The 24420-nt window shown below is 42.8% G+C and overlaps 2 protein-coding genes across 6 annotated transcripts in view; one reads left to right on the top strand and one right to left on the bottom strand.

Annotated features, from left to right (window-relative positions):
- Positions 1-6915, bottom strand: part of CRYZL1 (crystallin zeta like 1) — a 33599-nt gene extending 26684 nt beyond the window's left edge. For 2 of the 3 annotated variants that reach the window (XM_068547006.1, XM_068547008.1), the window contains exon 1: positions 6437-6913. In XM_068547006.1, coding sequence (XP_068403107.1) covers positions 6437-6535 — 99 coding nt within the window. In that variant the 5' untranslated portion in view covers positions 6536-6913. Of the gene's footprint in view, positions 1-6436 lie in introns of all 3 variants that reach the window. The other variant, XM_068547007.1, reaches the window with a different exon arrangement.
- A 316-nt stretch (positions 6916-7231) lies between these two features.
- Positions 7232-24420, top strand: part of ITSN1 (intersectin 1) — a 221103-nt gene continuing 203914 nt past the window's right edge. For 2 of the 3 annotated variants that reach the window (XM_068547010.1, XM_068547011.1), the window contains exon 1: positions 7236-7459. The gene's annotated coding sequence lies outside the window, so the exon portion shown is untranslated. Of the gene's footprint in view, positions 7460-24420 lie in introns of all 3 variants that reach the window. The other variant, XM_068547009.1, reaches the window with a different exon arrangement.

Here is a 24420-nt window from a genome sequence, read left to right on the forward strand (position 1 = left end):
CACATTCCAGACATTTATAGAAATTATGTATGTAGCATCTATCAACAAAGTATATAAAGAAAAGACGAGCCAGGTAGGAAGATTAAATTAAGTCTAGCCCTCTGGTTAGAGAAGCCCTCTGGGGTGGGTGTGTGCGCGCCTACATACATCAATGTGTTTGTTGGGGTGGTAGGGGAGAGGGGAAGAACCTAAGCACAGAACAGCAGCTATGCATTCCCTTTCATAGAAATCTAGGCTCTTCTGCCTAGTTGTCAAGGCTGTCTAAGATGCATACCCACTGTCCCTAGTCTACCTTACTCCCCCCCATTTTTCCAACACATACCCTGTCTGATCCAGTCAGCATGACTTCACACCATATGGCCACCGCTGTCTCAGGACTCCAGGCACTGCCTGCTCTCTGAGACTGTGCAGTACTTACGCTATAGATTCTGTGAAGTAAGTAAAGCTCAAGTCCTACTCCCTATCTGAAATCACCTCCCAGTGACGTGCAATCTACCCCATCTGTCCCATGCTTCTAGATTTCATTGTTACATACTAACAAACAAGGCCTTGCTTTATTCACTAACTAGTGGGTTTTCCCAGCTATTGCTTCGAAGAATCAGTATTCCTTATTATGAAATAAACAAATCTCTGCTCCTACTCATTCTGGAGCTACTGGAGTTGCCTTTTCGAGAAATGAAATAATTACACATCAACATCTTGATTTCAAAGTGTCTCCCTTTGTAACTCTGGAAGCCACTGTCTTTCCTGCCCATTGCATCTGAGAACATGCGGCATGTCTCCCAGATCAGCAGTCACATGGATCTCATACTGTATGTACCTCCAGTTTCAAAGACCCTGGAAGCTGTTTGTGTGAACCCCTAGTGTCCCTTAAGACAACTGTTATATACATAATACTGCCAGTATTTTTGGTCTGATCGTTCTAAATAGTTCCTCCAAATTAGGTTACAATCAGTCTGGCTGGTAGAAAAAAGTAATGTTTAGTTGGTCCAATAAGGAAACATGTGGGAGCAAAAAAACCCCTCAAAGTTACAAAGTGAAGAAAGAGAAATGTTTTTACAAAAGTGGCCAGAAGAAAATTGAGGAACTATTACTTGTTTTGCAACCCCAAAAATGAATACTAAGTTCTTTTTTGTTAATTAATTACTTTATTAATTAATTAATTTATTTATTTTGGCTGCGTTGGGTCTTCGTTGCTGCACAAGGGCTTTCTCTAGTTGCGGTGAGTGGGGCTACTCTTCGTTGCGGTGCGTGGGCTTCTCATTGCGGTGGCTTCTCTTGTTGCAGAGCATGGGCTCTAGGCGCACAGGCTTCAGTAGTTGTGGCAGGCAGGCTCAGCAGTTGTGGCTCTCAGGCTCTAGAGCACAGGCTCAGTAGTTGTGGCGCACGGGCTTAGTCGTTCCGCGGCATGTGGGATCTTCCCGGACCAGGGCTCGAACCCGAGTCTCCTGCACTGGCAGGTGGATTGTTAAGCACTGCGCCACCAGGGAAGTCCCAATACTAAGTTCTTAACAGGGGGAAAATGGTAGAATAGATGATATTCAAGTCCCACTAAGTTTCTTAGGCACTGGTCCAGATTAAATGGAACACTTAGTCCATTATTTAACAAAATTTTTATTGAATGTAAAGATATTTGCACACAGGAAATAAAACAACTGAACACCTCATAAAATAAAAATATAAATTAAATGTATACTATTTATCATGCCATTTCCAAGGATGAATGTCATGTAACCTCAAAATTATATATTCTACTGTAAGCTTTCCTTTATCAAAAAAGTGCTACGTAAAACTTTTAAATAAAAATAAATCTGTTTAAAAATATAGGCTGAAGTAAAAAGCCCTATAAAAAGCATAAAGATTTTAAAATTTTCCAGGTACATCTGATTTTAAATATATTTGACATAAGTCCACAAATCGAAGATTATGGTTGTAATACTTTAAATTTTTATAATGGTAACATATGAAAAATTTGGAGAAACAAAAATTAAGACCTCTATTTTAAATAATTTTTGGTACAAAGCAGAATAAGGAATTTGCATAAATTAAACACTTACCATAAATAACATCAAGAAAGTAGTTAAAGAAAGTACTAATCTTTTAAGGAATTTCTAAAAAAAAATCAATGGGAAGAAATTTCAAATGGTTTCATCTTAGTTATAACAACATGAACTCCACTTGCTCTTCCCCTGCTACACTATGCCCCAAGGAGCTCATCTATTAATAATTGTAAATAAAACCTCTACAGATCATTCCTTATCTACACTTTCAGACCAAAAGTGTTCTGAGTATCAGATCAACCTCAAAATCAACGGACATAAAACTAGACTCGTTTTTCTTCCCCCAAACAAGATTGTGCTGTACCAAACTTCAGTCATCAAGGATATTTTAGAATCTATCATAATTCCTTCCTCTGCATTAAGTTATCAACCATAAGGCTTCCTTTTCCTTTACAATGTCCTGGCTTACCTGCTCATTTTAGATGTTAGCACAAGCGATGGGCTAACACTGCAATGCCTCAGGCCGGGGCTACGGCCACAGGCTGCTGAATGGCTTCCTTTCTTTCCTTCATCCAATACACCTGTTACTCTATGGACAACCTAAGCCTGAAAGTCCAAACTCTTCTTATATGCTCAATTTTCCATTTTTCCCCAACACAAACTTTACAATTTGGTGGCCACTTCAGGTTCAGGATTCAGTTTTAATGCTTCTAACCCACCCTAATTTTTATTTTAAGGAAAGCACAGATACACTGTCAAGCAGCTAGGCTACCAAAAAAACCAGATGAAGTCAACTCTGAAATGCTGGCCCATCATGCTGGGCCTAGTGTACAGCATTATGATACTAGCTGGATTGTTAGGGGTAAATCTTCAGTTATATTGAAGAGGTGACAATATTAAGTTTTAACAATGTTCTTACCCATCTGTGGGACTTTTCATACATATCCACATATCAGAGAAAGAAGTATGTCAAACCATGTACCCATAAAACATATGGTCAGCATAATCAAAGTAACTAACGGAGGTTTGGTTCAAATACCATACTTTGCAGGTTGTGGAGGAGACTGGTAGTCCTAACTATAGATAGGCCAGCTCTGCTTCTTAAAGAGGGAGGCATATCTCTACATTGTGCAGGCAACAGTCTCTAGAAATCCGTATATTTTAAGGACACTTTACATAAGCAATGAATACACAGGTGTTTGGCTACATACTGTACTGTTCTCCTGGGTCTGTTACAAGATGGGCATGGGAGGCACTGTGATAGTGGCTCATACCTAGCTAAACCTGGAAAGCATTTCTAGCTAATAACATGTATTATAAGAACTTTTTATTTCACATTTTAGGTATATAATTTAAAACTTAGGAAAATGCATGAAGTTGCATGGTCCCTCTTACTAGATGGATTTAAACTAGAGGCTGGATACACATTTACAGTGGCATCATAAAGGAGATTCAAGCATCAGTTGAGGAGGTCGGGGGATGAGATGACCATCACAAAGTCTCTTCTAATTATGAGAATCTAGATTTATATGAACATTATCAAGACATACTCAATTCAATGTATACAAGTGACACATAATCTTTACATCTCACACAACCTGAGATCTAAAGATAGGTGAAGAATTAGGAAAGGAAAAAAAGTTTTTTTGATACGGGCTTTAGGCGGAAGCAACAACAAGAGGCATTGGATTGGATACGTCAAATTGTTGCCTATATATGCAACAAGTGGCTTCAGCAATGACCTCTTTTGAATCGCAAAAGAATATGTGATTAATTCTCCTGCCTCCAAGAGAGCTTAACTATTGTTATTTGTTGATTTACAAAATACCTTTTCACTTAAGAATTCTTACTAGTAGGACCCCCTTGCTAGTACTGCTGGGGGGTGGGTAGTGGCTTGATTGGGGAAGTGGGATGGTTATTAATTGAAAGATTAGAAATTTTTGTTCCAGTTTCTATTTGACGTAGGGCCATTTAATATAGTAAGATCTAGAACGACAGAAACTTAACTTTCATTTATATTTCTGAATTAGCATCATATTTTCCCATATTGTACTACTAGGGAACAGTGGAGCCACTGGTGGCACGAATGACAGTCATCCCTTCCTGCTGGCTTAATCATGTCACACTGGGACAATGCAGGTGATGAGGAAGATAAGCAACTGAGGGATCCTCCCTGTATCTCTAATACATTCTCCCTCTTCTCCAACTGACTTAAGGGATGTTCTTCTCCACAGACTAACATTACTGCAGTTTGTCAACACTTAGTTTTCTAAATCACTATAGGATTTTAAATCATTTCTTACTTCAGATGCAAAGTAGGAACTGTAATTTTGATTAAATATTTACTAATAAATTCACAATCAAGGGAAAATAATTCATGAGATGTCACCTTTACTATAATGTATAAAAAGAGAAGAAAATTATTTTGCAAAATACTACATTTTAGCATTATGTGGATATGTGTGTTTTTGCTTTTCTACTCATAAAACTCTCATTAGCTCAACGTATACTGTTTATTGGGTCTAGAAAAATCATAAATAAAGCTGTCTTTGAACTATTCTATGTGAAGTTCACAGGAGCAAGAAAACATTTTTATCAATTAAAAAAAGATTTCACCAAAAACAAACCCCCAAAACACTGTGATTCCATAGTTAAACATTTTAAGAATTCCCAAGCCTTCCCTTTTTCCTCCTTCAAGGAGGTACACAAATGAACCAAGACACATTACTGTCCAGGGTATAGTAATATCTCCTTGAGGTTATGCGCACTCTTCTTCAATCTAGAACTCTGATTTTGAATGCACAGCACAGAGAGTTGTAAAACTACCGAAATATTTCACTGCAACTGACAGGCAACTTTGCCTTGTATGGTGAACCCTCTCTTTCAAATCTGAATGTCTCATCCTCTGCCATCTAGAGCAGAGGCATCAATAAGTTGAAATTAGTGATAAAAGGTAACAATTATACACTGCAGTGATTGATGGATACGATTTAGAAGTCATAACTGGCCCTAACCTGAATCCTGGCTTTCCTACTTATTCACTGTATGACTTGGGCTACGTAATTTTAACCTTCTGGGCCTTAGATTCCATACCTATAAAACAGGAATAATAACAGTAGTTACCTCAAAGGGGTACTGTAAGGCTTAAAAAAATACACGCAAAGCCCTCAGTACAATACCTGGCACACAGTAAGTGCTCAATAAACGTTGACTGTTTTTACTATTATTTCTGTAAACTGAGCAGAGAACTTGTAAAATATCAATAGTTCCAAAGCCCATCTCACAGAGCAGCGAGGGGTTCTGTCCAAGGCAACTTGAGTTTTAACACCTTTTAATTTCGGCCGTGGGCTATGACATCATCTAGATCGGTGCCATTCAGTAACTGTAGCCACTAGCCACCAAGGAGCCCTTGAACTGTGCCTAGTCAGAACTGAGACGTGCCGTTACTGTAAGATGCACATCAGATTTCGAAGACTTAATATGAAGAAAAAGAGAATGCAGAATATTTCGATTTTAAAATATCTGATTATGTATCGAAACGATAATATTTTATTTCTTATCTTTGGCCACACCGCGCGGCTTGTGGGATCTTAGTTCCCCAGACCAGGGATGGAACCGGGGCCCTTAGCAGTGAGACCTCGGAGTCCTAACCACTGGACAGCCAGGGAAATCCCGAAATGGTAATATTTTAGACATCCTGGGTTAAATGAAACTTTAAAATTAATTTCATGTTTCTTTTCTTTTTTCTTTCTTTCTTTTTTTTTTTTTTTTAAACGTGGCTCTCATTAAATCTGCACTCAGAGCTGATGGAGAACCCGGCTGCTCATGACGCGGACCAGCAGCACCTGAGAGCTTGTCAGAACTGCAGATTCTCAGGGCCGCCCAGACCTACACAATCAGCATCTGCGCTTCAATATGATTCTGAGGTGGTTCTCTCGCATCGCTCCAGAGTATTCCGCCGTCGAGCTTACTCCGGAGGACAAACCTGGCCCTACAGTTACATAAATGCGAATACCCTGGCTTTAAGTAAGTGCTCACCGAAAAACAAAAGTGGAGGAGAAAGCGGCGGTAGGGAAGGAGTAAGGTAGAAAAAAAAGAAACTCCAAGTAGAGGAACAAAAAGATGCAGGAAGGGGAGAAATCCAACCTGGGAGATTCAGTGGAAGGGAACTTCCAGACTTCTGCCTCCATAAATGTGGAGAGAGATACAAACTGAGGTAAAATCTACCATCCAAACCTGTAAGGACCAGGAAATCGTCAGTCAAATCAAGTCTTACCCGCCCCTCAGCGGCCTCAGCTAAGCGAGGCCTGGGCCCGAGAGATCTGAGGACGGTAACCACCATCCGCCCCAGGGCTGGACGGTTCGCCGGGGCGTCTCCCGCTCTTTCCCCCAAGGCCCGGTTTCCCGAGACACGCAGCGCGTTTCTCGGCACTCACCTGCCTCGGAGCGGCTCCAATGGCCTGCACCTTCACCACAGCCACCTTCGAGTCCTTCTGCAGAGGGTCCGCCCCCTCTGGGCCAGGGGCTGTTCCCATTGGCCAGGCCTCTCGTCAGTCTCGGAGGCTCTCGGACTCTCCGAGGCTGTAGGGAACGCCATAGCAACCGAACACGGAACTACATCTCCCGGCATGCTCTAAGGCGATGCACCAGGGGCTACCAATAAATGCGCGAAGTCCTAGTTGCCGAAGGGTTCAGTTTTATGCAAATATCAAAGACCACACCCTTCCTCATTCCAACCGTATCCCCATCATCTTCTTTGGACTGTTCCCCGCCTCCCTTTTGCCTCCACATTGTTCTTTCCTTTAACACTTTCCGTTAGTTAGTTGAACGCATGCTAACTAGTGTCTCGCTTCGCACGGCAACGGAGAAATGCACCGAACTCGTGGAACAAAATCTGCCCAAGCCCCGTCAGGAAAATCCCAGACCAGACATCTCTAGTTACGCCTTCTGGAAAGGGGGTGGGGAGGAAGGAGAGCCCAGGTCACGCCCCTTTGGGCTTGCTGATTGGTTTATTCGGCTGTCACTCCGTCCTCTTTCATTTCTCTCAGCTGCCCCTCCTTTGGTTCCCCGCGGTGGGCGGGGCTAGAGGTAGGGGGCGGTGAGGAGGTGTGGGCCCCTTCTTCCGATTGGTAGGGTTTTTTTGTCCCCACCCACCGGGGGCGGAGATGGAGGGGTGGATGGGAGCAGGGAAGGCAGCCGAGGGAGATGAGGAGATAGGCGGGAGCGAGGGAGGGAGCGAAGGAGGTAGAGAAGATCGGAGGAGAGGGGAGGGAGCGCAGCTTGGTTGCTCCGTAGTACGGCGGCTCGCGAGGGAGAATCCCGAGCGGGCTCCGGGACGTACGGAGAGGCGGGCGGGCGGGGATGGTGTGCAGGGCTGCGGCTCCTGCGTTCCCTCCCGCTGCGAGTGAGCTGTACTGATTTGTCCCTGGGGCGGCAGCGTGGACCCGCCTGGAGATGAGGTGAGGAGCGGGCTGGACCGCGGCGGCCTGGACCGGGAAGGCGGCAGGGGCGGGGGTCGGCGCGGGGGTCGGCGCGATGGCCGCCTGGGGCGCCCGTTTCCCGGGCCGTCGCGCGTCCCTCCGGGCGCCCTTCATCCTCTGCCGCACGGTCGGGAGGCGAGGCACCCGCCGACCCTGTGCCTCGTCCTTCCTATTCTCCCGGGGGCTGCGGTGGGGCGGCCGGCTGGCGGGCGCCGGGAGGCCAGGGCTCCGCGGCGGACTGAGGGGGTGGCGGCCACGGGACGGGCTTCGGGTTGAATGGGCGTCCGCAGCCGTGGCCGGCGAGCGGGGTCCCTCCTTCCTCAGGGGGGACGTGGGGCGGTCGGTCCTTCCAGGGCTGACTTCGCTGCCCTCGGCCACCTGAGCCTGGCGGGCCGGCCAAGCCTCGCTTCCCCGCCAGCCTCCCGGGGATCCGGAGCTCGCGGGGAGCGGCGTCGCGCCTCCCGCCTCTCTCCCCCGGCCTCGAGTTCCCGGCTCATCCCTTTTTCTCTCTCGTGTGCCTGCGAAATCCCTGTCAGTGAAGGACAGTCAATGCCGTTTGGCCCTGAGTCCTCCTGCTGGGGCTGTCTCTGATGGTATTTAACGGAAAGCGGCTCTCCTTTCAGTGGGAGCGCGTCCCCGGTGTCTGCCGTTCCCCTTCCTTTCTTTACGCACAGACAGGGCTTTACGGTGTGGACCGAAGGCACAATTACCGGCTCTTGCTTGAACGAGGAAATGTGATCAGAATCCCCAGGAAAAGGAAACCAAAGAGGAATGGGTTGCGCCTTCCTTTACTCCTTGTTTGCCTTTGGATTAGAAGGCAACTTCGTAGATTACATTTCCTATAGACATCTTTTGTTGTGATTCAGACTAAAGGCTTTGCTTTTGAAGAAATAAATTAGCGGCTTCTGTGTTGAGTTGAAGGCTATGGAGATTTTTGATGGCCTCTTAATATGAAAGTTTCCTTTAGAACTTTGCCATCATCAGTGCTATTCTGAAGGCAGCACCAGCCTGAAATTTTAAATACCTGCAGACTCCGGACAGATGCGTTTCTTTGTGCTTATCTGCTGGCATCCTACTCTTAATGTTTCCGTGGTCGGAACGTACGGATAATAAAAACAAGTACAATAAAAGGTAGAGGTAATAAAAACAAATACCATACCAAAAAATGCATCTGGAAAATCTCAATTCTGTCAACGCGGAGGCAGTTTTTACTAATCCCTTTGAAAGGATGAAGACCAGGCTCAGAGATCTCATGGATTATGTAGTGGACAGGATATGAGGGAAGGAACTGGGGCCATGGATCCAGCAGGCCAGCTGGTTTATATAGTGCTACTCTTAACCTCTGAAATAGGAGGAATGTATTTGTTGGGATACCTTTATTTTTAGATGACTTAAGGTGCAGAAGCTTAAATGCCCCCCAAAATTATGATTTCTACCTGTCACTGAGAACAAAATACTGTGTTTTTGTTCTCAAATTTTTAATAGTTTACTTGAAACATTTATGTTGTTTTGATGGTTGTTTGCTTATTGCTAAAGAAAAAACCATTTTAAAATATTGAGTTCTTTCTGTAGGAGGTTTGTAAAGAACCCAGAAACTTTAGGTAATCTAAATTGAGAAATGAGGGACACTAATTTAGTGATGGTTTAAAAACTATTTAAAACTTCTTTAAGTAGCTCCAGTAAGGAGCATTTCTGACACAACTTTTTTTTTAAGGCTATTTCTTTATCTAAGAATGTTATCTATTGAAATTGCCGAGGCATATGATACCTTCACAAAAGTCTATTATTATTCTGCCTGAGTAAGAGAGGAAATGAACAAATTTTTGATGTACTTTGGAACCCTGTGGATTGTTCAGATACTAAGCATTGTGAAATAGGGCATAAAATGAGTGGTAGCAAGTTAGTTCCCTGAAATGTTTGTCTCTCTTAGCTAATTTTTTTTTTTTGGCAGTTGACTAACAATTTCCTTTTTCTTAATGCTTATCCCTAATATTGGTAGTAAAATTCTGCTTAGGTTCATGTTTTCCCCAAATAACTAGATTAAGGCAAACTCAAATCTCCTATAACGGGGGTTAAGAAGGCGGTGCTGGTAAATCCCTCTACTCTTACTCAGCTTTTTAATTTGCTAGATTTGTGAATTATAGGGAATTAATTACAGGTCGGTTGGGTTTATATTACTCAGTTCACATTCCACTGCCATAGAGCTTTTCTCTTCTGAATGATCATTCTCTTCTGAATGGTTCCACTTACTGGCAGGTTTCTCAAAGTCTGGACCTCAGAACACTTATATCAGCATTACCTGAGGTTCTTGCTAAAAATACAGACTCCTGGAATCTGATTTCCAGCAGGTCCTCCAGGAAGTTTTCTTGCACAGTAGCGTTGGAGAACCACTGGCATTGTGCTTCCTTCTCACTGAGTGTGTCCTAAGACCATGTTTTGAAGAGGATAGCAAGTTTTTTCAAGAGACAGAATAACTTTTATGCCTTAGGCTGCTAATAAAAAACTATGATGTTCAGGTATGTAACATACCTATAATATAAATTTCAGAAGGGCAGAGACTTTGGTTCATCATTGTGCCTCCAGTGCCTAGAAGAGTGCCTGGAGGAACTTCATGAAACACTTGAGTGAATTACATCACAGTGAGGCCACGTCTTTAAACCTTTACTTGTAAAGTTAATCTTATCACTTTGTAGTCATTGATTTTAAGCTAGGAGCCACAAGTACTGTACCCCAGTCATTTCTGTAAGTTTGGTTGGCTCTGAAAGGAGAGAACCTTTCCCAAGCTTAGACTGCTCAAGGCGATAAGCTGGAAAGAAGGCCCCTAGCAAAATGTTTGCTTAGACTCAAAATATAAATTTAAGTCACAGTATAGTGGTAAATTACTATGTTATCACTACATTAAAATGCCATTTTATAAGCTATGATAAGCCCAACATAGTGCAATAAAAATTGGTTTCCAAACAATGTAGAAAACTGGTATGTTTTCCGATTTTATTTTTCATACTCGTAACATATGACCTTCACTCCTTTTTTTCAGAGTCCAGCACAGGACTCAGTCCCATAAATAACAGCTTCTGTTGTGTAGTTGAGGGGATGGATAGTTAAGAGTGCAACATCTAGAGAATATTGGGTTTGACCGCACATAGTCTGTGACTTTGATCTAGTCACCTAACCTCTCTGTGCCTCAGGTTTCTCAGCTGAAAATGGGAATAGTTGTAGTAAAATTTAATACTTCTAAGTGGTTGCTTGAGTTCTTCAGGTACATTCATTTAATAAGTGGTAGTTACGATGATGATCATAAGAAGTTGAGGTATATAAAAATAAATGAAACTCTAGCTAGTCTGCTCAGTTTTTGTACTACTGTACTTTATGGTAGTAAGTAGAAATCCATTGCTTAAAAAAGAAGTCTCTTGCTAATTTCCTGGCACTAAATATGTATAATTTTTAAATTATAACAATAACTAGACTAAACATTAAAAGTATTTAATAAAACATCAAGTTCTATGCAAATTTTTTTTCTAAATAAAGATAAACCTGTCATCACTTTCAGCTTAATAGTATTATTTCAGAAAGAAACTGATAATCAGTTTAGATAATCCCTTGTATTTTAAAGAATCGCATGTTTATGGTAGAACAATTGAAATACAGAACAACAAAAAGTAGAAAACCATAAAATACTTAGAGGTCCACTACCTGAATACATTTCTCTCCAGACCCTTTTTCTGTGTGCATGTGGCTATTTATATATAGTTTTTGGTAGCAAATATGGGATCCTGCTATACATATGATTGTTTTGTAACCTGTACTTTTTTTCTTAACATCTTATCATGAATCTTTTCATGTCTGTATAGTCAGTTATAATAGTAGTTGAATAATCCATTTTATGGGTCTATGATAATTTAACCAATTTGTTTTTATTAAACATTAATTTTTTTTCCCACCACTATAATCAGTATCTCTGCAATGACTGTCCTCCATGCATCTCTATATATACTTTGGAGATTTTTTTTCCTTAGGATAAATTTCTAGAGGTGTGATTGCAGGATCAAAGTACATGCTATGGTTTAAGGGTTTTTGATACATATTTCCAGTTTGTCATTTTGAAAGGTTGTAGCAATTTACACTCTTAGCATGGTGTATGAGAGTTCCGTTTCCCTCCCCCTTCCTTTTTTTGGGAGTGACTTAACCAGTGACAAACCTAGTGAATTGTTTTCATTTCTAGGAAGAAGAATCGGATGTTATTGTGACCAGTTTGGTGGTGCGATATGGAAAGTCAGAAAATTCATACACCTGTCATAATGATAGCTAACTTTTTGGTTTTTTTTTGGCTGTGCTGGTTGGATTGCGGGATCTTAGTTCCCAGACCAGGGATTGAACCCGTGCCCTCTGCATTGGAAGCACGGAGTCCTAACCACTGGACCGCCAGGGAATTCCCGATAGCTAACATTTATTGAATCCATTTACAGCATTTTATAAGCATTAACTCACTTAATTTTTACAAATTCTCGGTTTTTTAGATGAATATGACTTGGAAACCAAGGTACCTGCAGTTAAGTAACAGAGAGCCAGCAAGTGGCCATGCAGATTAGTTACTCTAGAGCCCAAACTCTTAGCCACAGTGCTGGATTGCCTGTTTCTTGCACATGTTGTACGGCATTGGGGGTACTTTTTACATTCCTGATTTCTGTTTTGAAATAACCTAGCAGTTTCTTGGCGTGCTTTAATTTATAAAGTAGGTGGGGCACAGATTTGAAGCCCTCTCATTGAGGAGTTCGTCGCATAAGTTAGCTCACAAACAAGCCTCATGTCCTGTCTAGCACCCACCTCTCAAAGCAGTGTGCTACCCTTTCCTCTGTAGTGGTTTTCCTAAAGCACCTCTGCGTAAGAAACAGGATTAGAGTCACAGAGAAGACTAGCGAAATTGGAAAAGGCAGTTTACTTGTGGTGTGGACTGGCCTTGGGAACACAAGACAACGTACAGAAGTGTGATTAGGGAGACAGCCGGGAGTCTGTCCAAACATTTCCATGTCGGCCAGCTTGGAGATTTGAAGTGGCTGGTGGAAGTTCAGTTCGGGAATGCAAAGGCCTCACTGTAGAGAGCTGTCACCCATCCATTGGGAGACCATTTAAAAAAAAACAAACCCCTTCTATTCATAAGTGTGATGGTAGAATATCATTAAAGTTTTGTTGCTCATGACTGTAGCCCTCTAACAAGGTGAATTTCCAGTAAGCTAATCTGTTTGAATTCATCATTGCTCTTTTCACCTTTTTCTAGTAGGATTGATGATTGGCAGCTTACCTTACTAGCTTATTGCCCAGAGAGAGGGCTGGTGAAATCATTTTGGCTTCAGCTCTCTGGCCTGAGTTTGTGCTGCTCAGTCAGGCAGGACAACCACGGCTCAGTTTTAGGCTGGACACCAAAACCCACTCTCACGGTTGTGAGGGCTGGAGCTCCACCCAGGCTGGGTGGGAGTGGTCCTGGGGGCACTTTACTCCTCATCCAGTGGTGGAGCCAGGAGGTGAACTGAGGGATGCGATAGAGTTTCGGATTCAGCTGAATTTGAGAAAATATTGTTGGCCAAAAAGCTCATTCGGACTTTTGCATAACATCTTACAGAAAAACCTGAACGAACTCTTTTGCGAACTCAATAACAAGGTCATAGCAGTTGGTCAAAGTTTTTTTTAATCCTTGGTGGTTAAAATTAAACGTCCTTTCCCTAATGCAGCTAAAAAAAAAGTTAGCTATCATTGTGACAGGTGTATGAATTTTCTGACTTTCCATATCACACCACCAAACTGGTCACAATAACATCCCATTCTTCTTCCTAAAAATGAAAACAGTTCACTAGATTTGTCACTGGTTAAGTCATTCCCAAGAAAAGGAAGGGGGAGGGAAACGGAACTCTTGTACACCATGCTAATGCAGGAGGGCCAGCTTTGGATCCTATGTGCCTTGGTGAACCTTTTGACTTGTTTCTCTGTCAGTGATGGTTTTGTTCATCCCAGCATTTTGTCTGCAAGTCCTTATGGTGACTGGTGGATACAGGGAAATGGACAAGGCCAACTGGCTTTTAGTTTCATGCTTTCACCAACCTGGTTACGAAGGACACTGATTCTTATGATAAAAGCTTGGAAACAAGGTGTCATTGGAGCCATTTGTTGTGTGTGTGTGTGTGTGTGTGTGTGTGTGTGTAGAGGGCTAATCACCTCTCTCTGAGGCAAATTTCCTGAGCAGTTTTATTCTAACAAGGGTAATGTGTTGTATTATAGGCCATTGTATAAACACACACACACACACACACACACACACACACACACACCCATTCCTGTGCATTATCTATAATAAGAGTGTTGTGGATCCACTGTTTTATAAAAATCAATTCATTTCTGCTGTAATCTTAGGATAATAGATTTTAAAAGCAAGTAATCTTTCAGTTTCTGGAATCATTTGAAACTCAACTGCTCCATTCTTACAGAATTAAGGTATTCCATTTTGATCACTGACATATAAAAGCTGTATAGCTAGTAATGAGAGAAACCTTGAAAAGTTGACAGAAAAATTAGTGCCATTCCTGGTATATATACCAAGTTTCAGTGGTTAAAGGTCCACCCTCCTTTGTTTCTCCTCTTTCCTTCACTTACAATAAATAATATTAAACAAAGTCAGTAAATAATAATATGTCTCTTATAGGTAGTACTGCTTATTTTCAGATACCTTGATATATTGTCATTAAAATTGCTGTTTTAATATTCTTTAAATGATTAGAGAAATTGTGGAGGGAGAGAACTTGGTAGAGGGGTTGACTAGGGTGTGAGCTCCACGAGACAGGGAGTTTTGTCTGCGTTCCTCTCTGCCTTATCCTCAGGACCTAGAACAGTGTCTGGTGCACAGTGGACACTCAACAGTCGCATGCTGGCATGTTGAATAGATTAGTGTTTGAGGCTCTGTTTACCTGGAGGCCCGAGTCACCCAGGTGAGGTGAGCACTGGAGAGACAGGTGAGGAATAAAGGAGACAGGAGCTGGTTTGGATTTTATTCAGAGTCAGTGGAAGTAGGAAGCCAACATCAGTTTTAAGCAGGGGAGTACCTTTTGTTTGAATAGATCCCTCTGGATGTCACGTGGGAGTGGACTGGAGGAGAGCGAGAGAGAAATGTTGAATTGACCCTGCTTTCAGTTATCTGAAATTGACATTTCTACCTGGCCTTGTACTTTTTCTTTGCCATGAGGGTAATATGATTTACTCTTTGATGGGATGAGATGAATGGTGATTTGTATAAACTTTTGAAGTTCTCTGAGGAAAAGAGAACCCCATAAAACCACTATTCTTATGGATCAAATAAAATAAAACAATGTAAAATAAAGATCAGGAATTATTTAACTTTTTTTTTTTTTTAAATTTTATTTATTTATTTATTTTTGGCTGTGTTGGGTCTTCGTTTCTGTGCGAGGGCTTTCTCTAGTTGCTGCGAGCGGGGGCCGCTCTTCATCGCGGTGCGCGGGCCTCTCACTATCGCGGCCTCTCTTGTTGCGGAGCACAGGCTCCAGACGTGCAGGCTCAGTAGTTGTGGCTCATGGGCCCAGTCGCTCCGCGGCATGTGGGATCTTCCCAGGCCAGGGCTCGAACCCATGTCCCCTGCATTGGCAGGTAGATTTTCAACCACTGCGCCACCAGGGAAGCCCCTAACTTTTTAACCATTAATTTCATTGAGGTTATGACTATAGATTTCTGATAGGAGAGATTTTTCTGTTTACATTTTTTGGTGAAAGAAACCTTAAATATATGGAAATGAATCCTTAAAAATAGCTGTTTTATGAATTGAGTGTCTATAGAAGCTATTCACTTTGAGGAAGATCTAATTTGTAAAATGCTAATATTGTCTGTCCAATCTGGTGTTTTAATTAGTATCAAAGGGAGGGAAATACTGTAGTAATTGTAACCTTACGTTACTTCCTTAGTTACTTCCTTAGTTCCGTTAGTTTTAAACCATAGTCATTATCTGTTATCTTTAGTTGTTTTGATCTCATTAGATTAAGTGATATTGCAGTTGTGATTTGGTAATTTAAAAAGTAACATGTTTTTCTTACTACAAAAGCAATACATGTTTATTGAAGAAAACTTTTGAAAATTCAGATAAAGGAGTAAAAGAGCATATCTGGGATCTCACTGTCCAGAGATAATGACCGTCCATGCCCTGTGAGGGGTCAGCTTGCTCAAATTACCTAGAAATTTAGGTGTATTCAGTCTGGGAGACATGAAGGCATGTTAGGGACTCTGGGGACTGAAGATGGTCCCATGGATGGGGCAGCCCAGGGCCAGTCTGCCCAGACATTTGTGGCCCTGGGAGGATACATCTTGGTGTTACTACACCTTCTAGGTTTTTAAGAGAAGCTGGAAATCTAGAAATATGGATTTAATAAGAAATCTCCCAATTTTTATGTGGGCCACAATTTTTAATAACACACTGGGGTTCAAACAAAGCGTACCTGAGGGCTGCATTCAGTCTCTTTTGCCTTGCCAGTTTATAACCTCAGGTATATATAGTTTTGTAGCCTGTGTTTTTCACTTAGTATATTGGAATATATTCCCAAGCCTTAACCGTATGCTACCTCGGCAGTGTGTACCTGTCTCCTGTTTCCTTACCAGCATTGGGTAAAACCACCTCAAAAAAAAAAAAATCTTAGCCAGTTTTATTAGTTTTAACTCGCATTTTTTGGTACTACTACTGAGTTGAACATTTAAATGCTTATTGGCCTTATACAGATTTACTTGGTAACCAGCCACCTTGCTAGAACTCTGAGTTCCAGTAGTGCTTTGGTCATTTATTCAGTGCTTCTCAACCTTTCTAACATTATATAATATTTGTACCACATCAGTCCTAGTAATTAGTACTAATGGCAGGCATCATCCCCTAAACCTGAGGGCATCAGTACCTTGAGCACACCTCTAACCCATGTTAAAGATCTACAGGTGGGAAGTTCTGAGTTTGGTCAGTGGTTTAGTGAATGTTTGAGCACGTGCTCTGTGCCTGGTATTGCTCTAGGTGTCCAGCCTTGAACCAAGACAAAGGTCTCAGCTCTCCAAGACCTCATGATTTTTTTCATTTCTCTTGAGTTTTTCATGTAGACCATCATATTTATAAAAGATACTTTTTATTTCTAGAATTTATAATTAATTTTTTGGCTTGTATTTCTTACTGGCATGAACTCCCCAAACAGTGGTGAATGCTAGTTACCCTCTCATTTCTTAAATTCAATTAATTCTCTTAAGTTCTATTAAACTCTAGACTTTGGTGACCATTTCCTTTATTTTGATGATGAGAAAACCAGGGTACAACCCTGGGAATGTATAATGGGAACTTTTGGAGTGTCTGCCTGACTCAACACGAATCCCTTAACTGTCCTCTAACCTAGACATCCACTCCCCTGCATACTTCTTCATTCCCACAGAAGACACAGAGGATTGAACCAGGTTTAGGGACCTGACCCAAGGTAGTCCAATCAGTGTCCTTTCCTGGAGATTTGACGTTGGGCCCAAGAGAGAGGGATTTGACCTTAATGTGTTCACGGGCCGTAACGTAAAAACTTGGGAGTTATAGGCAGTTACGTTCTGCTGTTGTGTCTGGGGACAGATAAAGGTGATTTGTGGATGGAGAAAATAAAGCAGGTATCTAGAGAGAAGCAGAAAGAGAGAACACTACCTGAGACTGATAACTTGAAACATCTCTTCCAGTTTTTTCTGGGGCTGGTTGCATTCCTGTTCCTGAGTTCTATGAAGTCCTCCTATATTCTTAAGATTACACCCCACCTCCCCCGAACACACATGTTAGTTGAAGCCAGCTGATGTTGGGTTCTGTTACTCTGACCTAAGCCTTCTCTTCATTTTCAGCTCTATATTCTTTTTATAATCCTACCTCATCTCTTGTAGTTCTTGACTGTCGTCTGAGGAAGTTGTGAATTTATTATTATTTTCTCCATATAACAGCAACATCAAAAATTAAAGATACACTACTATATATAAGATAGATGGGACTTCCCTGGTGGCGCAGTGGTTAAGAATCCACCTGCCAATGCAGGGGACACGGGTTTGATCCCTTGTCCGGGAAGATCCCACATGCCACGGAGCAACTAAGCCCATGCACCACAACTACCGAGCCTGCACTCTAAAGCCCGCGAGCCACAACTACTGAGTCCACGTGCCACAAATACTGAAGCCCGCATGCTCTAGGCTCTAGGGCCTGCGTGCCGCAACTACTGAGCCCGCATGCTGCAACTACTGAAGCCCGCATGCCTAGAGCCCGTGCTCCACAACAAGAGAAGCCACCACAATGTGAAGCCCGCGCACTGCAATGAAGAGTAGCCCCCGCTCGCCACAAGTAGAGAAAGCCTGCACGCAGCAGCGAAGACCCAACGCAGCCAAAAAAAGAAAGATAATCAACAAGGACCTACTGTATAGCACAGGGAACTCTACTCAGTATTCTGTAATAACCTATATGGGAAAAGAACCTGAAGAAGAATGGATATATGTATATGTATAACTGAGTCACTTTGTTGAACACCTGAAACTAACACAGTATTGTAAATCAGCTATACTCCAACGTAACATAAAAATTAAATTTAAAAAATTAAGGACAGCAAGAGACACAGAAGTGCACAAATTTAAGCTAATTCAGGCAATTATGATTTTATTGGAAAGGCCATTTTGCAAATGTGGATGCCCCCTCTGACCTCTCTTAAGCCAGTTCAGATCTCTAGCTGAGGGAAAACAAAAAGGAAGAGATTTTGAACTTAATTCCAAATGTCCTAGAATTTCAGTGGAGTTATTCCCCTTCACATACATATAACCGTTTGACCTCATGAAAAAAATGATACTGCATCTGTGTAGGGGGTCTGTTTAAGCGTGTTCTGTTCCAGCCAGTGAAAGAAGACTCTTTAATATCTAAATATCAAGAAATTGAACCACAGTATAATTTACCTGGGGCTGGGCTTATTCTTAGATTAACTTTCTGTCTCATGGTGATGTCATAAGTACTCAGTGCTAAGTTTAAATATTCTACTATCCTAAAGGCATTGGATGGGGAGGGGAAAAAATGAAGAATAATAGGAAGAGAGGGAAAGAATTGTAGTAGAGAGAAGGAAGAAAGCTCAGTGCTGTAATTCTCCTTATTCATAATTGTATTTATCTGAACTTTTTCATTTGCAAGCGGAAGAAGCACAAATTATCTTAAGAAAAAAAGGGAAATGTATTGACTCACATAACTGTCAAGTCCAAGGGTTCTGACTGGCCTGGCTTGATCATGTGCCTGAACCAGTCACCATGGCCAGGGGAAGGCAGGACTCTCATTGGCTGTCCTGGGCCTTTGGGTCCACCTTTTGTACCAGTTGGTAAAGTCAGTAGCTAGACTCCTGGAATTAGCAGAAGGAGGGAAAGTGGGATCAATTACGAGAAGAAAGAATGCCGGGCAGGCTAAAACACTCATACAGTGATCCGACAAAGGGGCTGATGGTGACCCTTTTTTTTCCTTTTGAGTGATAGTCTTTAATAAAACAATAATACAAAGACATCAAAGCAATCCAAAGTATATATGAACTTTCTTCTCAATAAAGTTTACTTTTTAAATTTAAATGTTCAACATGCTGCCCAAGAATCTGTATTGTTCATTCATTTTAAAACAAAATGTATTTTACTATCCTGTGATTGCTCGAGATAGGATGAAGTTTGGGCAGCTCATCTCTAATCTGGTTAGATCACCTTTGGTTTAGAAGTGTGGACATTATTTCACTAGTTTGACTACTTCTATAATTATAGATTTTGTCAGATTTTTTTCCATGCCTAAAGGTATGTTAGCATTCTCTCGTGGTGTGTATTTGGAGGCTTTCTAACTTACGGTTCATCTGGAACTGCTGGGGAAACGTGTATACTATGGAAAAGTTGGAGCTGGAAAGGGATATCCTTTCTGCAGCCATCTGCTTTTTTAAATTAGACTCCAGGAAAGATAGCAGTTTGACCTTTTTCAGAAGGGCATGGGTCTATTTTTAATTGTTTTGTTTTGTTTTGTTCTAAGAGACCGATAATAGTAGGTGGTGAGAGCTTATGGTATCTTGAAAAATGTTGCACTTTTTTTTTTTAATTCTTATTTTTTATTTATTTTTTGGCCACGCCCCATGGCTTGTGGGAATCTCAGTTCCCCGACCAGGGGAAGCAGTTGTGAAAGCCTGGAATCCTAACCACCAGGCCACCAGGGAACTCCCACTTATTTTTTAAATTATATACCCACAGCATGATTTATCAATATTTCACATGTTCTGATTATAACAATTCCACCCATAAACTCTAGTTCCTGGACCTTCTTTGTTTTATCTCAGATTGTCAGTTTCCCCCTAGTTTCATTTCCTTCCACCTGCAGCTGGGACCTCAGAGTGGGTCACCCCAGCTATTTCCTTGCCCTGGTGTCCTTCTGTCATGTCTACCCCGCAGACCTCCATTGCTAGACCAAGCCAACTATCTGTGTTCTGTTTCCTGTATTTGTGCTGTTAAAAGTCAGCTGACAAAAACTGTACAAACTTGCGGACTTTTGTCCTCACCCATTTAGCTGCATTCTTCCTGAACTTGCATTCTGCTAAGAATTCTTCCTCAGCTTTCTCTCCATTCCTCACAGACACTGTACCACATTTGCCCCTTTCCTCAAGCCTCCCTGCTCCTCCTGAACCTTTGCTCTCAGGAGCAGTTCTGCCTCCTGGCTGGGCCTGCTGCCCACTTCCCAGGCAGGTCTTGTAAATCTATCTGACTCACACTTGCTCTTTGCTTCTTGAGATAAGAGGGTGAAGGAAGAGGTAGGTGTCTCCGTCCCTTCCCCTGGTTCTAGATGCCATCCTCTTCGGTTTCCTCTGAGGCTCTGAGCTCCGTGTCTCATCAGAGCCACAACTCCATCCCGCTTGACTGCTGTGTGCAGGTGCTGTGGTAGGAGCTGGGGGGACAGTAGTGACAGGTCCCTGTCCTCACTCTATTTATATTTTACTAGGGACAGACAGACATACCCCGCGCCCCCCAATCACAGAAATAAATGATTCCTAGCTGTTGTAAGTGCTATAAAGAAAGTGTCCAAGGACCTAGTCTAGTCCTAGAGTCCAGGGAAGATGTGACATTTCCTTGGCATCTGAAGGATGTCTAGCAGGTCATCAGGGAAGGAAAGAAGTTGTTTGGCTGAGGGACCAGAATGTGACAGGGCCTGTGGCATAAAGGAGCACAGTATATTTGAGTAGAAGGCACCGTGGCCGCCATGAAGAAGCTGGAGAGGGAGGTAAGGCCGGACGCGCAGGACCTTGCAGGCATGTACAGAAGGGTTCGGTGTCCATCTCAGAGCCCCGATCTGAATCACGCTTGCTCTTGGCCTCCTGTGTCCTCCATGCCGTCCTGTCCTCTGCTCGCTCCTTCACGCCGCTCGGCTTTGACCCCCTCGACGCTCCACTGTCGGCATCTCACACCTTCCTCTAACAGCCTTGTCTCTTGGAAGAATAGCCGTGCTGGGTGTCTGCCTTGTCCCTGTTGCCTGTTGCAGTCTGCGTCTGCCTCTGCCCCTACATCGTTGAGTCCTATGCACAATTTCCTGTCAGTTCGTTCCTCGATCTTTCTGTGACTTCCAACACGTTCTGTAGAAACACTCTTCTGCTTGGGCTTTCTGTGTCTTTTGCTCTGTGTGTTCTCCCCTCTCTCACATCTAGGACTTCTCAGTCTCCTCTGAGGGCTCCTTATCCTTAAATGTTGCTGTCCCCAGGGATGTTTTTTCTACCCTCTTTTTAAAAAAAATTTATTTAATTTATTTACTTTTGACTGCGTTGGGTCTTCGTTGCTGCACGCGGGCTTTCTCTAGTTGCGGTGAGCGGGGGCTACTCTTCATTGCGGTGCGCAGGCTTCTCATTGCGGTGACTTCTCTTGTTGCGGAGCACGGGCTCTAGGCACTCGGGCTTCAGTAGTTGTGGCTCACGGGCTCTAGAGCACAGGCTCAGTAGTTGTGGTGCACAGGCTTAGTTGCTCCGCGGCATGTGGGATCTTCCAGGACCAGGGCATTGGCAGGCAGATTCTTAACCACTGTGCCACCAGGGAAGGCCCCTCTACCCTCCTTTGACCCTACACTGTCCTCCAGGACGGTCATCTCCACTCTTAGTTTTATCTGTCACATTATCTGCATGTCCATACCTGGAGCTCTGTCCTTTCTTCTGGGTTTTGACCCTTTATCTGAGTGCCTCCTGTGATCCTTGGGCACTTCCAATGCAGTGTGTCCAAAACAGAGCTCACCACCACCTTTCTTCTGACAACCTCTTTCTCTACCTGTATTTCCCATTCTGGTGAATGATACTATTATGTGCCCTTTTGTTCATTCTTTCAGCAATTGTTTATTGAGTACTGTTATATACCAACAACTATGTTATTAGATATTCTGGTGTAGTAAAAAAAAAAAAAATACAGTTAGTCTTTGTCCTGGATTCCTGTCACTGAGCTCCTAAGACCTTTGGATTTTCCTGAGTTGGTAGGAATGCCTTTTGTTATCCAAAATGAGCCCTTTTGGACCTTACCTGAATTTATGCTAATGAAGTGCCTTTCAGCTCCCCACTACCACCACCTGCAAGGAAGGGGAAGAGGGAAGGATGAGATCGAGGTCAGTCACATGGCCAATGATTTAGTCAGTCATGCCTACACGATGGAATCCCATATAAAGATCCTAGAATGATGAGGTTCGGGGAGCTTCTGGTTTGGCGAACACTTAGCTGTGTGGGAGGGAGGGCACCTGTATTCCATGGAGGAGGAGAGGAAGGTGTGGAATCTCTGCACCTCCCTTCCCCCATACTTTGCCCTATTAGCCCAAATGGCCAAATGGTTGTTCCCGAGTTATATCCTTTATAATAAAACTGTAATCACAAGTATGGAGCTTTCCTCAGTTGTGTGAGTTGTGAATTATTGAACCTGGGGCAGCGGGGGTCGGTGTGGTCATGGGACCCTTCGAGTTTGTAGCCTACATGGCAGAAGTGCTGGTAGCTTGGGGATCCTTGAGACTTGGGGCTGGCATTGAAGTGGGACTGAGCCCTTAACCTGTGGGGTCTGCACTAAATTGAACCGTAGGACACCTAGTTGATGTCGGAGAATTGTCGTTAGAACACATATTCTGGGACTTCTCTGGTGGTCCAGTGGGTAAGACTCCACGCTCCCAATGCAGGGGGCCTGGGTTCGATCCCTGGTTGGGGAACTGGATCCTGCATGCATGCCACAACTAAGAGTTCACATGCCGCAACTAAGAAGTCCACATGCCGCAACTAAAGATTCCACATGCCTCAACTAAGAGTCCGCATGCCACAACTGAAGATCTTGCGTGCCACAACTAAGACCCGGTGCAGCCAAAGTAATAAATAAATAAATATTTTTAAAAAAACATATTCTGACTATAGAGTCTGTAGATGTCTATACAGTTGTCCCTCGGTATCTGTGGGGTGGTGAGATTGGTTCCAGGACCCCCCACGGATACCAAAATTCCTGGATGCTCAAGCCTTTCATGTAAAATGGTGTAGTATTTGCATATAACCTATGCACATCCTCCCGTATACTTTAAATCATCTCTAGATTATTTATAATACCTGATACAATATAAATGCTATGCAGATAGTTGTCAGTGCTCAGCAAATTCAAATTTTGCTTTTTGGAACTCTCTGGAAATTTTTTTTCTGTGTATTTTTGATCTGAGGGTGGTTGAATCCACAGCTACGGGACCTGTGGATACAGAGGGCCAACTGGATATGGTGTAGACTCAGTACCTGTCTCTAAGCCAGACAAGTGGACAGTCAGTTACAATTCAGCCATGCAAGCAGCAGCCTGGTCTCCTTCTGATTCTGAAGTTGCTAGATTTTGTCGATTCTGTCTCCATAATATCTTTTGAATTCACCCCTTTCTCCCTCTCGCTGTTGCAGCTGTCTTAGTCCAGGCAGTTACCGTTTTTTACTTCACTGCTTTGCTCTTACTGGCTTCCGCTTCCTAGCTGGTCAGGCTTCCCTCATCCACTTCGTCTCACCTGCATGTTGTTGCCAGAGGAGTGTATTGGTTCACGTGCTGCCTCACGATGAAATCTTCCCCTGTGGTTTCATCTCTTATGGGAATGGGTTTCAAACTTTGGTATCAGGACCCTTGTATACTCTTAAAAGTTATTGAAGACCCCAAGCAGATTTTCTTTACGTGAGTTTTACCACTATTTGTCAGATTAGAAATTAAAACTGAGAAAGTTATAAAATATTAATTTATTTATTGAAAATATCTGTAGTAAACCCATTACACACTCACATAAAAAACAGATATTTATGAAAACTGTTTTACAAAACAAAACAGAGGGACTTCCCTGGTGGTGCAGTGGTTAAGAATCCACCTGCCAATGCAGGGGACACGGGTTCGAGCCCTGACCCGGGAAGATCCCACATGCCGCGGAGCAACTAAGCCTGTGGGCCACAACGACTGAGCCTGTGCTCTAGAGCCCACGAGCCACAACTACTGAGCCCACGTGCCACAACTACTGAAGCCTGCACACCTAGAGCCCGTGCTCCGCAACAAGAGAAGCCACTGCAATGAGAAGCTTGCACACCACAACGAAGAGTAGCCCCTGCTCAACGCAACTAGAGAAAGCCCGCACGCAGCAACGAAGACCCAACGCAGCCAAAAATAAATAAATAAATGTATTTTTTAAAAAAAAAACAAATTTAGTGAGAAGAGTGGCACTGTTTTACGTTTTTGCAAATTTCTTTAATGTCTGACTTAGCAGAAGACAGCTGGACTCTCATATCTGCTCTGTAGTCTGTTGCGAAATGTTGTTTTGGTTGAAGTAGTTGACGAAAATCTGGTCTTACACAGATATGTAGTTGGAGAAAGCAGGGGTCTTTTAATGGCATTTTCCAAAAATTGTGGTT

This window comes from Eschrichtius robustus, chromosome 6, assembly GCF_028021215.1.
Source record: "Eschrichtius robustus isolate mEscRob2 chromosome 6, mEscRob2.pri, whole genome shotgun sequence".
Taxonomy (NCBI): domain Eukaryota; kingdom Metazoa; phylum Chordata; class Mammalia; order Artiodactyla; family Eschrichtiidae; genus Eschrichtius; species Eschrichtius robustus.